At 40.3% G+C, this 14760-nt stretch overlaps 1 protein-coding gene across 3 annotated transcripts; it reads right to left on the bottom strand.

Moving 5' to 3' along the window:
* Window positions 1-2922: 2922 nt before the first annotated feature.
* On the bottom strand, window positions 2923-13456 carry LOC100825161 (homeobox-DDT domain protein RLT3). 3 transcript variants are annotated; one of them, XM_010238802.3, is made up of 18 exons: window positions 12970-13456; window positions 12313-12379; window positions 11888-12211; window positions 11073-11131; window positions 10020-10229; window positions 9851-9913; window positions 9433-9649; window positions 9247-9347; window positions 8189-8275; window positions 7976-8107; window positions 7326-7466; window positions 7022-7144; window positions 6452-6907; window positions 5449-5826; window positions 4697-5332; window positions 4383-4487; window positions 4057-4279; window positions 2923-3445 (listed from the first exon to the last, which is right to left on the bottom strand). In XM_010238802.3, exons 2-18 carry the CDS (start codon window positions 12377-12379, stop codon window positions 3423-3425), a joined length of 3345 nt encoding a protein of 1114 aa, XP_010237104.1. In that variant the 5' UTR covers window positions 12970-13456; the 3' UTR covers window positions 2923-3422. The 3 variants fall into 3 exon arrangements, with proteins under 3 accessions (XP_010237104.1, XP_014758747.1, XP_024310464.1); XM_014903261.2 differs by having other exon boundaries at window positions 11073-11125; XM_024454696.1 differs by lacking the exon at window positions 9851-9913.
* Between the last annotated feature and the right edge of the window lie 1304 nt (window positions 13457-14760).

Here is a 14760-nt window from a genome sequence, read left to right as displayed (position 1 = left end):
CCGCACAATCGGTCAAAGCGCGGGCGTGGGCAAGAGAGACTTACGAATGACAACGTTCGCGGGTAGGGAGGGAGAGGGCGATCCACGGCGGGTTGAATTACCAAAACCCGAAGGGATAAACTGCAAAATTGACCGTCGGACGACGACCAAGAAAATCTTCCTCCCTTTATTATTAAGGACAGATTCTTGTGATTTCTCTATTTTTTATTTGTAAACATCTTGATTGCTATGCATGCTTATCAGGGAGTTTGTTAGAGTGAATTTCACATTTTACTATGCATAGTTGTGTGCATCAGTCAATGCAGAGGATGAGGGTTATCCTCATTTTCGGAGAAAAAAAAACTCACTGTTTGTGATTTTGTTCCATGTTTAGCCCAGTTTAAAATTTGTGTCAAATTTTACCCTTAGTTGCTAGGTTGTGCCACATTTTATCCAATTTAAAAAGTATCACCGAATTTGATAGCATGTTCCACAAATCAGGCATACATGGCAGATGACTGATTAGACACCTTGAAACTTAGCCAATCATCTGCCCCGTTGGCTTGATGTGTGAGCTCATCCCGTAAATTCTTTAAAAGTTGTTAAATTGGGTAAAATGTGGCACAATATAACAGCTAGAAAGATAAAATATGGCACAAAATATTAAATGAGATAAACACTATCACAAATTTACAAACAGGGGTAAAAAGTGAAACTCACTCTAATATATAAGAGTTTGTTGTTAGTTCAAATTGAAATTGAACTAACAGAACGTCTTATACATTCGTTTGGTACAGATGGAGTGCTAACCAATTTATTCTTTTTTTACGTCTTTTTAGATTCGACCCTATTTTTAGGTTTACTATTGCAATTTATTTTAAGAAACCTTTGCACTCACATGGTGGTTAATTATGTGGTGTGGAGGCTATACGTTGGTCTAAACCACTTTAGGATGGCCAAAACCAATTAAAATTTTGACAGAATTTCGGTGGGTCCTAAAATTTTAGCCTTTTGGTCAAATTTGTTGGTTTGGCTATGATTTGAGCCCACTGTAGAATAGCTTATATAAACTTGTTCTATCCTAAAATCAAGTATGTCAATTTTCTTTTCAGAACAAGAATCAAGTAATCAACTTGTCCTAGGAAATTTTTCTCATGCTATGATTTCAATTAATTTTGATAAAATTTTGTTGGAATTTCAAACACCAAAATTCGAAACATTTTTCTGAAATTTCCAAATTTTGTTTATTTCGGGGGTACTGCCGGAAACAAAATTTGAAACCATGGCCAAAACCACTTTAACGGACAAAGAACATTGTATTTAGAAGTGAAAGGCAAACAGAAGTGAAAGGCAAACATTGTATTTATTGGTGAGATGGAGAAACTCACCTGGCATCGAGGTAGCCATGGCCAAAACCACTTCAGTCCTACGTAGGCCAGCTCCACTGGAACCACGCCGCACGGGAAGACAACCGTGGGCACGTGCCCTATTTAGATTACCAGATCATTTTATGCCCGTTGTCGGTTATTCGTTTTAACCGAACGGAAAACCGAATGGCAAACGGTTAGGAAATCTCAAAACCAAAATCGAAAACCGGAAAATCGGAATTTCGGTTCGGTTTAGGTTATTTTTTCCCCAGTTTTCCATATCCGGTTCGGTTTTGCACATGGTGACACCTGCCTATGTTCAATGCACCATGAAACTGGTATAAGTAAGGAAGGATGAATCGGAGAGGATGGCCACCACCACTGCTAGGAGATCCCTAGGAAACCCTCCGCCCCCAGTCCGAGCTCTTCGTAAGTGAAACTGAGGTTGCAGTCATGTGACCGAGATCCTTACCGACGGGATCAAGGTCGCTGCAGGTGGGACAAGGCAGCAAGATCTATGAGAAGGGGGCACGGGAGAAGAAAGTATGGGCTGTGGGGGCATGGCCTTTAAGAGCAAGGCCAATGTGGGGTGAGCCAAGATAGAAAGCTAGTGTCAGGTCTACAAACACAAAACATGCTGCAACGTATGGACCTGCTTAGCTCTAACTGCAGGGCTCACTTGGCCATGCATGGATGCAGCGGCAGCGGGATGGCAGGAGAGAAAGCAGACGCTGGGCGTGGGACTGAGCAGGTCAACTACTTCTTAGAACCGGGTGCAAATACTTTACCCGAGTCTAGTAAAATTTTCTTAGCTTTTGCTGCTCCAATGGTTAGATCCGTTTCTATTTTTTTTTAGCCCCTTCTTAGCTATGGGTTTTGACCAACATTGCACTTGCTCTAAGGAATGAGAGTCGGGAAGGTAGGGTTTGGTGGCTAGATACCACCCAAGACAGATCTGGATCTAGGCTGTTCGATGAGTACAATCCCGTTCCCACAGTGATATGGGTACGCGGCTGCACCTCTTTGGTCTTTGCGGTGGAGGATGTTGTGGCACAGGAAGAGGCCGAGGAAATCCTCATCCTCAACATTAGGCTTGGAAGGTTATGGAACTCCTGGTATGCAGGGAGCAAATAAACAAATCCATTCAAAAATCTCCTTTTCTTCTTATAGTTTACATAAACACTTACAAGGCCAAACCTAGCGTTGATCAAGGGACGCCTGAGAGCTATAAGTTGGACCATCTAAAAAGATCTCAAAACTTTATCAAGTGCTATGCAATAAGATGTAGTTTTTCTTTTTGTGGGTCGTCAGTTTGTTTGCCGCATTGATGCATAGGAAAGTGAGCCCCATGGGTGTAAATTCTAATTTTTTGAAGATATTGAGTGCTGTGGAAAGAGCCCATGCCCACCCCAAATTGATGCAGGAAGTACTAACTCTCGTGGGCCTCGATGAGTCGCATGATGCCACACTGGGCCGTGCCCTGACGCCTTGTTGTGTTGGTTTTCTCCTGTTTTTCCATTATGACCAAGAAAACTACACACGGCACCCTCATGGAAAATTGACACGTAGTTATACAGATTCAAAAAAGTGACCGACCCCATCTAGGAGGATCATTGGATTTGGATAACTCTCGATTTCAAAAAAGCGGCACCGTGCTCTCTACAAGGAGCAAACGACCTACCCAGCAAACTGATAAAGAAATATCAGTAGCTCTTCTATTCCACGAATAGGTATATCCAGTCAAGTCCTTCGCTGGCCACTACCAAAAAAGATTACAAAGCAGATTATTAACAAAGAATTGCTTGTGTTTGTATTATTCTACTCAAGTCACAGTTCTCCACCAGGAGCGGATAAACGATGTTCTCCAGCCATCCTAGGGAGATGAGATGCCATGGCTCCTGCAGAGTTCAAGATCTCTTCTCCAGTACCTCAGAGACAAAGGTGTCATGCTTGTCTCGCCTTGAGAAAAAGCGCGGAAATCAAGCAAAAGATTCGAATTGATGCAAAAAAAGAAGAGGAAGTGTCATCTGGATGCTTGCTGGAAGTACCACTCAAAATAATACACCTAGTTCCTAGCTATCGCACACATGCCTGCGTTCCTGTATCATAGAATCGGCGAAGTGTTATTATTGGAGTCAAGACAGAACACTGAAATAAACCTAGTCACAACAACAGCATATATAGTCACAACTCATGGCATAGTCAAAACTGTTCAAAATACTACTCCCTCTGTCCAACAAAGGATATCTTAACTTTGATTAAATTTGAATGCATTTATACACCAAGTCATGTCTAGATACATCCAAATTTTGACACATTTATGACATCTTTTGTTGGACGGAGGGAGTAGAATTTGTTGTGTACTGTGACATGTACGTCGACAATACAGAGTTCTATTGTCCCATACAGGGCACATTTAATAATTTCTTCCAGGCTGATGATCTGATAATTTCAAACAACATAAGTATCAATAATAAAGTGCCAATAATGATTCATAAAACTAGTGGGTATTGGTAAATAAAATACTACTCCCAGGTACACATAAAGGTGCAGGCATGACTATTACTATATGCATTCTGATTTCTGTTATATAGAAGTGCTATCTCGGAACATTTATATTAGAAGTTAAGGGACACAAAGGCATTGATTGTAGTAATTTAGACAGAATATAAAACATTAGATAATATCGAGAATCGACCCAAAAACATACTTGTCTTTGTAGACCCTTCGGCTAATGCTCTGTCAGGATCAGTTTGTACCAAATAAGGTGCGATCAGGGCATCCAATTTGACAACCCAGAGTGCGACTGCTGACGTTGTTTGTGGCATTGTTTGGAAGTAGACAGTAATGTTGTCCAGATACGAACAGAAGCTTGTTGAGGAACTTTCGTATAACCAATCCTCATCCATTGCCCCAACAAAATCAACAAGAACCTGAAGGGAAGAACAACATGGCAAGACAAAAGGTAGTAAATATTGAGTAACTTATAAATGAATAAGTTCTCATATTATGATGTAAACACAGAAAAAAAAAGACCTGTAAAAGTTCGGGTAGTGATGATGTTCGTCGCAGACGCCTAACCCACAGGTTGTGCGAAGACTTCATCCACAAACCAGCAAAGGCTGACTCAGGCATGCATGCCTAGATCAGAACATATTGTTACAAGGAAAAACAATATTAGGAAGCTGCTATGAACTGCATTTTTTTTTTGCAAACAACGGTACAAACAAGTGACTGGCAAATGGCAATCCAATACGAGTACATATCTCAACTTTGAGTCACCAGGTACCTTATGTAATGAACAAAGTAGATCCTAAACAATAAAAAGACAACCATTTTCTAGTACTCACCTCAATAGCATGAATGGCTGCTTTAAGTGCCTGTAGCTGCGAAGAAAGAACCTTATGATTTGGCACATCGTACAAATCCTCAGGCTCCCTGCATGTTGCCACATGTATAGCATATCTTTCTTCAAGATCAAACCCAACCTCAAAAGTAGAGTGGCATATTCTGCAATGTTTTTCATCTCTCCAATACAGATCATGACAACTTTCACAATGGACGAGTGATTCCTTAAATGACCTCTTGCCACACTTTACAGCAATAAGAGAAGAATAGAAAGAAGTCCATATCCATTTATCTAATGCTTGCAACCTTTCCCACTTCAGTATCTTCTCATCACCTCTCCTACCAGCTTCAATTACTATTGCAGATGATGCACTTAGAAGATTATCAGCTAGATATGTGGGAACAGAAGCATTGTCAATGTCTGATAGGGGTGAAGCTCCATCTCCACTACTTAGCTTGGGTGTGCTTGTCTCAGAACGAGACGAATCAGATGATGCTGAAACCCCAACTGCATTCCCATCTTCCAAGTGTTTCTTCATGCCTTCAAAAAGACAAGCTTGCCTCTTTTTCATTGATGCAAGAAGATGAGCTTCCCTGGTGCCTCTGATGTCAAGGAGGGAAAGCAGGGAAAGTAATTCCTGCAATGCAAATAAAGAAATATAATGCTAACTCTAATTACGGGAAGTATAATAATCTCAAGTGATTAAATAAGAGGCAAAGTTATATATCTAAGCAAAGTTAGCAGGTGTCCAACCTGTGGTGAATCAATCACCTCCCAGTGACCATCTTCCGAGGACTCAAAGTAGACCCTTCGATGCCCCGGATCATCTGCTCTACAAGGGCCAAGGAAGAGCCAATAATTGTTATACCTGCGGTCTGATCCTAAGAGAACAATCTGTGGCTGATGTGCAAATGCTGTAGATGATTCGTTAGCTGCAGATTCAGAAATGTAATCCTGACTTCTCCGATTTCCTGACTGGCCTTGCATAGAAGTATCCAAACTGTGCGAGCTTCCTGGTCTATTTAAGTACTCATCACTAGATTGGTAAATGGTTCTTGTCGATTTCTTTATTTTCCCACCTGAGGCATGTGACTGTGCTCTCTGTATGTTAGAGAGGACACTTTGTGGTTCCTACACAAGGTAGAAAATAATAATGTAAGCTTCGGCAATTTTCCAACAGAGCACACAAATAGAAATAGAACATTTTTTGTCCCAACAGGTATGTTCAGTTGCCCACTTCCTTGAACTGAAAGTTATACAGTAACCTAAGGCAAGCATTCTCTACTTAAAATTCCATTTCTCCTAAATATGCCTGCAGCAACGAGGGACAACCATAGTTTACGATAATCAATTCTTCACGTGGCATATTTGTGTTAGAAGTGGCGAAATGAATGAAGCAGATAAATATAAGAAGAAAAATTAATAGAGATTGCATAAATGGTTCATGGTTTGGATGATATAAACAAAAGAAACTGCAACAATAATGTTAGCAAACTCCTACAAAATGAGACCTTGCTCTATTAACTCATCTGATCACTTCTAAGAACATCCACCTATTGACGTACTTACATTACCAAGCTTAGTGGTCAGGTAGCAAACTTGAAGCATACGCAAAGTCAACAATGAATGAAGAGAATAATTATCCTTTTAGGTCTTGGATGGTCGTTATGGAAGTTCAGTAAGGTTTAGTCAATGTTGTCTTGAGCAAAGATAAGATGTTGCAATTAAAAAATGTTGAAAGGGAAGTGAAGATTACCTCAAGTCTTGGAACAGAACCAGCACCAGAAACAACATCCATTAAAGCAACCAAGCAATCCAACTTCTCATCAATGCTTAGGTCTGAATATTCGCCTTCCATCAACCCCAGAAGCCACCGTTCTCCAGAATAACTTTCATCAATTTCACTGCATTTATTCATAGTTTTATGTTCATTTTTCTGCTTCCTCCTAACAATTCTACTTTCATGCTCAGAGAAACTCAACTCTTCTGGACCATCATATTCATCACCACTGCTGCTAGCATCCTCATCATCATCAACAGTTCCAGAATCCTCAGTATCTGATTTAGGATTTTCTTTTCCTTTAATCCGAGGATCAACACGGAGACGATATGCAGAAGATGCAATCTTCTCAAATAATGTTATATCACTAGAGAGAGTTGAGAAGATCAGCTGCTCTACTTCTGATGTGCCAGAGAGGTTAAGGTCAACTATCTGAAGAGGAAAAAATCAAGTAATTGCTATGGAGATACTTAGCTAAAAAAATATGCAGAAAACCAGCTGCCATAAATATAAACAGTTCATTTCTGATATTGTAAAGAAAAATACCTGTGGTGATTTAGCAAGTTCAGATACCTTTAACCCCCCGATTCCTTTCTTAGACAATAGTGCAAACAATTCACCCTTCAGTGTACGAGGACGTAAACCATATTTAACCATTTGATTTTTCTCCTGCAAGAAGGAAACGAAGGAATATATGAACTTTGAAACATACTTTAATTACTTGTAGAGTGGTCGGAGAAATTTATTGCTACAGCATATATAGAAATAATGGTACCTGGACCTGAAAGGTATGCACAGCCACAAAAAAGTGCTAGAAGGATCTAGAATAATGAGGTATCTCATTAAGTACCTTGTTAAAGAAATTCCGATTCAGCATATGATGATCTGAACCAAAACCAGAAGCAACCAGAACTTGACGTAGTATTTCAACCCAAGTAAGAGAATTCAGGGACTTGATCCAAAAATTCACATCAAACTCTTGTTCTCTAACCTGAAAGAGAAACATGTTCAACAAAATTACATCGTAAAAACAATAGTATCAACTACATACATTAAAAAGATGATTATACAAGCAAATCATTCAGCTATTATATTTTTCAGATAAGTTCTTCAAACAGGGAAAAGGTTAGCCAAGTGTCTGACAGCTGAAGGTGTTCCGCATTCGGCATCAGTGGCCCTTTTACAGTTCTCTTATGTATCCAAGCAAGATATTGTCCCAAATATCATGTAGTCTGGAGCAATTAATAGTCTAGTAATCTTACATCAAATCTATAAGGAAAAAGGAGCCAAGACAGTTCTTAAAAATACGAAGACATGGATAGACTGAAGAAAACCAATCAAATTAATCTATTATTAAATTTTTTGCTCATTCAAAAAACTTCATCAGCGAACTGTGTGGCAAAACTGAAATGAAAACAGAACCTAATGGCTCTAGAATATGCAAAAGGAAATTCAAAGCTTGAAATGAATCAAAGTGTATGCATCAATTTTGAAACTCACAAAGTTCAGAAAACTTATAAATCTGCTGTCTTTAGAAGATCGTGGAACAAAGACATCACCGCTGTCCCTTTTTGTGTTTAACATAAGTAGCTTGAGGAGACTGACATGTACTTTCCCCAACAACGACGACTCCTGTAGATCACATTTACACGATAAGAGAAGTAATACAAGGAATCAAGGCAATTCCTAGGAAACTTTACCAAACATTCGCACCTTGTCATGGAATGCTTGTGCAAACTCGTCAAATGTAAAAGGATGGACATCCATACTACCAAAATGTGTGTAGACAAACCTGACAACCTGCCAAGAATATTTCCAAATTAACGAATGTTGGTCAAGTTGCGACATTAAAAACAGTAGGGGAAAGGTGGACACATTATAATTCGCAAACATGACAGTAATACACACATTAAGAGAAGGGAGAAAGGCTACCCTAATTTAATCAAGTATGGGTAGGTGTACAGAGAATATTAAGCTTCTCTACCACATGTCTCCAGAGTAAGTTAAACAAAAATAACCAGAAGATCAGTGAGTAAACATGTCTGGAATTGTTATGGTCACATGGGTGCATAAAGCAGTAGAACATAGGCATAAATGTGAAGACATTGGATAGATTATGTAAGAAATAAAAAGATTAGGAAAGGGAATAAATCAAGTCGTATGCATCCCGGTAGCACACGATAGGGTCTATTAGAAAGAATCAAGTTAAATTAGGAAGAGTCCAGTTAAACTAGGAAAGTAGAGATATGGCTGCAATCTTGAATTTGAAATGAGATCTGACTAGTGGTCCTATATAAAGGACTAGCATGTAATAGTTTTAAGCAATCAATCAATAATCAGAAGTTTCCCAAAGCTTAGCCTCTCTAATCATGTCAGGGACAAGCCGTGCCGCCAGATTGTTGAGGGCGAGTGCCCTGTCCTGGTCTTCGCCTCTTCGGATCTTTACCCTACCAATTTACCCCATTGTGGACTAAGGTCCAAAACAGAAATATTCCCACTATCAGATGTAACTAAATCAGTTTAGCAATTGGTTGGATTCATGAAAAATATTGGTAGCCATATGGAGAGATTCTTAAGGCCAATCTAGTTTCCAGACCAGCATAACTGCATAAGGCACGTACTTCATTAATGATGCATTACATTATATAAGTTAAAAGAAACTTGAACCGTAGACTGAGCTGTTTTTCATAATTCCATGCAAGGTAAATTCTAGAGAATAAATGATGATAATAATGCTCCTGTGTTGTCAAAAAGTAAGTATTGCATCTAACCTGGAAAAGCTTTTTCACCATTTCAGGTGATGAATCCCAAGGTTTTGTAGAAAATGGTTCTTTCATCTTGACACTTGGTGGAGGAAACCTAGCAAGTAAATCTGCAAGATGGAAGCGCTAATACTTCAGTAAATTAATTATATTATAGAACATGAGAAGAAAGAGGTACAGGATGATATTGTAAACCTTTACAAAGGGGGCAGCCGTGTCTCCCACTTGAAGAAAGATGAGCTGAACATCTTAACGGGTTAGGACCTGCTTGTAATTCACTGAGCTCAAGCTCCTCATCGTCAACTAATGTTGCCTGTTCAGTTTGTAATTCTGAGGATTCTGATTCATCAACTGAAAGATGGCACTCCATTGCAGGATGCTCCTTCAGAACAGTAACTCTGCCACGTGGCACCTAAAATAGAGGTAAATGACCATTAATGTTCTACAGAAAAAGCACTTCAGGTTCCACTTAATCAGATAAAAAGTTCAGATTGCAATATTTTTTGCTTTTCTTCCTAATGCCCTGATTTAGCAGCTTTACTAGTCCAGATTCTAGAAGACTAGAGAAGTTTGGTCCTTTTCTCCATATTCTGACTTTGCAAAGGAAGTTTACCTTTCTTTTACTAGGTGGAGGTCTGCTCTTTTTGTCTACTTTCTTACGTGGCAAAAAAAATTTCTGCAAATAAATGGGAGAAACGCAGAGTTCCTAATTCAGAATACACAACTCAGAAAATCTTAAATAACATAGGCTGTATCAAGTCAAATCAAATAAGCGACTTTACTTGGATAAGCTTTCCATCAGAATCATCAAATGGTCTCAATGACCTCAAGCAACCTGTTTCATCAATGAAATTTGAGACATCTTGAACTTCTGCATTCTTGGAATACATTGCATGCCACACTGTCATTAAACCTTTGCCCATTCCATGCTTCCTCACAGGACCATTGCTCTGACATGGCAATGTGAATCCCTGGTCAGTACACTCCACGATCTACAGATGAAGAATTTTCCCAAGAAAGGTGGGCGAACGACATTAGAGGTCTCAATATAACAAATGAAAATAAATAAACATGGGCTACAAAAAAGGAAAGAATCGGCATATTCAGCTCAGGCACTGGAATAATTTGTCAATCAGCAACTGGAAAACTAAAACAAGAACTTTAAGAAACAATATAGTGGATCTCTAATCTTACAGCTAACCAAATAAAAAAAATGAAGATTAGAGTGAAATCTCCTTGAAAACAATTGTTACAGCAATTGGCTGAACAAAAGGTGATACCAAGTAAGGCAGAGACTGCAGATCCTTTATCCCAGTTAAAATGTAGGTGCAATACATGAGATTTCTCATTGTACAGTATGGCTATAAAAAATTAGTGTCCTCCACAAGCAAAGGCAATACTTGATTTTCATAATCCATGATTCTAGTTGAAAAGGAGCGCTAATAATGAAAACAAAAATTATGCTGGATTAGACTAACTACCACCAAAGGACATGGCACTCATCATAGAGACACACGAGGACACAGAATGGTATAGCACCAACCAGTAAACAATGTTGAACACGGGAAACAGATGCTGTGCTATAAATGACAATTTTTAGTTAGCCTAAATAGTGAAAATACTTTACTAATAGGGCTATTTTTGCAAATAAGAGGTTCTTCTACTGAAAACCCAAAATTATGCTTGATCATACTGACTGTCAGCACAGGACATGGCACCAGTTTGTCATTAGGCACACAAGAGGTATGGCACCAACCATTCAACAAGGTTTAACACAGGAAACAAAAGCTGTTCTAGAAATGAAAACGAACACACTTAGGTAGCCTAAATAATACCTTTCTCTTCTTCACAACTCTTTGATCCTGGTCAGAATGATACTCTGTGGTATCTGCAACTATAAAAACAGTATTGATCATTTCAAAATGCTATCAGGGTATTAACCGCATCTACAAAATGCAATTTGGACATGTAGTATGCAAAATATGATGGTAGCATTAGTATTGAAAGCATCGAGTATAGACCAGAAGCAAGCATTGCACAAGCTTTGAAAGTGTTTGCGGATCCTGCTACTTTCTTTGTGTACCCAAAAGTCAAAAGGACTGAAGCATCAAACAAACCATCTACAAAATGCGTTTTGGACATGAAGTATGCAAAATATGATGGTAGCATCAGTATTGAAAGCATCAACTACAGACCAGAAGCAAGCATTGAACAACCTTGAAAGTGCTTGCGGATCTTACTACTTTCATTGTTTACCCAAAAGTCAAAAGGACTGTAGCACCAAACAAACCAAACACAACTTGTAGCATGGACAACCCAACCCAAAGTGGATAGGAAGAACAAAATCAAGCAGAAGCTCTAAAAGTGAATGCGCAACCCAAAGAAAAGGTTGGAACTTCTATAGCATCAATAACACAACTACAGTTAAAATATAAGTGTTTTGAGATGGACATGAAAACATAAAAACTACTCCGCATACCACGCAAAAATGAGACAATGGCCAGAGTTCTTAATACAATTGCATGGTTGATTAAGCTTCCAGCTTAGGTGTTTTTTGGTGGTTAAACAACTGGTCAACACATACATATAAATGTAGGGCTATGATGGTCAAAGACTTCTCAATAACCTTCGATTGCTCATGGAGACATACCTCTGACATGTCCATGTGCGCTTTTGGGAAGAGGATCAAATTCACTCCCAAGAGATGGACCATCCTTGCGGAAGACTTTCGCCAGGATATAATCCTTCGGATATAGAACTTGTGGTCGAAGTGCGTGTTTCTCTCCTACAAGGCTCATACTCCTAGGCCCATTTGATCTTGCACTAACTTGTGTTTCCATAAGAGCCCCTGCAGCTTCCATCTGTCTTCTCTCTTTCCTCCTCCGCTCCTTGAACCATATTCTGACCTGACTGTAAGCCAAACCAACAGATGATGCATACTCTATCATGTCGTCCGGCTTCGGATATTGTACCTCTGGATCAGAATATATTTAGCGACAGCACAGAACAGAACCAAAAAATGAATATACAAAATAGTCAGAAGGAACAGGGCTGGAAATATTAGCATGTACTTACCGGAATAAAATCCCTCCAACATCTGGATTTGCAGGGGAGATTTCTTCGTCCCTGCATTGGTCATCATCTAGAGAAAACCATGATTAGTTCTCAGTGCACCAAGCAAGCAAACAACAGAAAATGCCCAGTTATGCAGCACTAAAAGACTAGCAAATGGTAGCTTCACAAATAACAGTTCCAATAGCATCCAAGCAGCAAGTACACACATCTTATGAGTGGTGCTGCTAGAACAGACTTGGCTACAAAAGTACGATTCTCAAGACAGCAAAACTTCTACCCTAAAAATAAATTGGGCCACTATTGCAGGCCTGGTAACCGCATGGCACCTCAAACCCACCTGATCTAGCTTAATTATGCATCTAACCGCTTGCACCTATTCCCGAAAAGAGAAATTTGAGTCCAGCACCACGACACACTGAATCGCCTGCCCCAACCTCGAAGTGGGACATGGATCGGAAGATATTTACCCACGGCACGATTTGAGGTGACCTGGCCTGTGATAGTGACCCAATAGCATACACACATGAACTAAACTCAGATGGGAAATTCGCTGCTCTTCCTTCATGCATATAGTACCACACAAATACACACTACACAGCACACATGATTGATCTGAAATTCCACTGCAGAAAAATAAAAAACAGACCTAGTCCTCACCTGCTAGCAGCCGAATGAAGCTTTGGAGAAGGCTGACAGATGGCTAGGTCCACCGGGCGCGCGTGAAGCGTGGTCCGGTGTGGCAGATGACGGCGTGGTCTGGAGGCAGTGGGCAAGGGAGGCGGCGGCGGCGGCCGTAGGGAAGGGAGGCAGGGGCGGGGGGGGCGGGGACGGCGGAGATGAGCTCGGGGCGGCGGGGGCCGTGGGCAAGGGAGGCCGCGGCAGCTGCGGGAAAGGGAGCTGCAGCGGCGGAGATGAGCTCAGGGCGGCGGCGGCGGTAAAGGGGAAGGGATTAGGCGACCGCGGGCAGGAAGCGAGGAGAGGTGTCGTGCTGCTTGTCGGCGGTGAGCATGAGGCGGTGATCCGGTGGGGGGCGCTGAGAATGGAGTCGGGGGAGGGCAAAAACCCTACCGGGGGGTGGCGGCCATTTCTGCGCTTTTGACTGCCGCCATTTTCAGGTCCTTAAACCCTCGCGCTTGGGGAAGGGGGGAGGGGATTAGGGGTTGGGGGACTTGGGTTGGAGTTGGAAATATCTATGTGGCTTTCTTGCACATCAGTCCCTAGAGTCTGTTCGATTTGGAAATAACCCTTGTACGAGCCTTTATGGTTTCCATCGATGAAAACTCAAAACTGTCTCTTACTCAGGATTGAAATTTTTCGTTGTTTTGTGCATTTGATTTCGATTGTCTTGCATGTGCCTCTCTAATTAATTATGTCTACTTGTGAGTTGAGATATTAGTTGTAGTTGGATGTTGTCAAATAGAACGTTGTTTTCAAATTTCAAGGATCCTTGGAACATGTTCCTCCACAAAGGCTTGAGAATAAAGTTAGGACATCGGTTTTAATAGTGTTGCAACGGATATTGTTGTCATGACATTAATATATCAATAATTAATTAGTTATTAATTACTTATCATTTTGGCAGTAGCCTACATCCACAAATTACACGGCTACTAACGAATGTCCCATTTTTGTTTAGTTCAGTGATGTGTCAAAAAAGCCACAAACTCACGACACGGCAACTCTCTGGACTCCGGCGGCAAGCTAGGACGATGAAGACGAAGAACAAGTAAAACCCCAAACACTTCCGAAAAAACTATTAGGAGTAGAAAACCAGGCAAATGACGTAAACATGCTCCTAAATTTAATATAGTGTGACTTGCTCTTCCCACCCTTCTTCTTGCTCAACATACAGGTGTGGCCTTGAAAAAGAGGTATACAGTTCCTATAATTGTAACCTTGTTTAGCAGTACTTCCTCCGATCCATAATAAATGTCGTTGATTTAGTACATACAAAGTTGTAGTAAATCAACGTAAATTCGGATGGAGTACACAGAGCACACGAGAAGCAAAATAGCTCCCAGAAGCACGTATTCATAAAATAAAGTTTGAAAAAACTGCAAACATTTAGACATATGCATGTCTTTCTCTTCGGCTAAGTTCTTATAATATCTTTTCATGGAAGAGCATATGTTTTTCAACGGAAATTTACAAACACATAACTGAATTACACTGTACTAATAGTTCTTTTTTCAGATTTTTCTTGCATCTCAACAAATTATTTTTTCAGCACGTGAATGTCTCTACTTAGTGCTTGTTAATTTCTGGAAATAGAGGGGCTTTGTGAAAAAACCCGTCAATATAAAAGAGCTATGCTGGGCCTCTACTTGGAGTGCTGCAAAGGCAACTAAAGGCGAGAAACGGCGGGAGATCGCCTCATCGTGGGCCAAGCCAGCTATTTAATCGATTCGATGGCCTTTAACGATGTCGTTATGTTGCGGCAGCTGAGGC

The sequence above is a fragment of the Brachypodium distachyon genome, chromosome 4 (assembly GCF_000005505.3).
Source record: "Brachypodium distachyon strain Bd21 chromosome 4, Brachypodium_distachyon_v3.0, whole genome shotgun sequence".
NCBI classification, from domain to species: Eukaryota; Viridiplantae; Streptophyta; class Magnoliopsida; order Poales; family Poaceae; genus Brachypodium; species Brachypodium distachyon.
Note: the sequence above shows the minus strand (reverse complement) of the source record. Positions and strands in the feature narration are given on the sequence as shown.

Coding starts and splice junctions, on each gene's coding strand:
- LOC100825161 (XM_010238802.3), bottom strand. CDS start 12,379: ATGATGACCAATGCAGGGACGAAGAAATCTCCCCTGCAAATCCAGATG. Junction 10,230..11,072: donor GAGTTGTGAAGAAGAGAAAG/GTATTATTTAGG, acceptor CTTCATCTGTAG/ATCGTGGAGTGTACTGACCA. Junction 4,488..4,696: donor CAGCCATTCATGCTATTGAG/GTGAGTACTAGA, acceptor GTTCTGATCTAG/GCATGCATGCCTGAGTCAGC.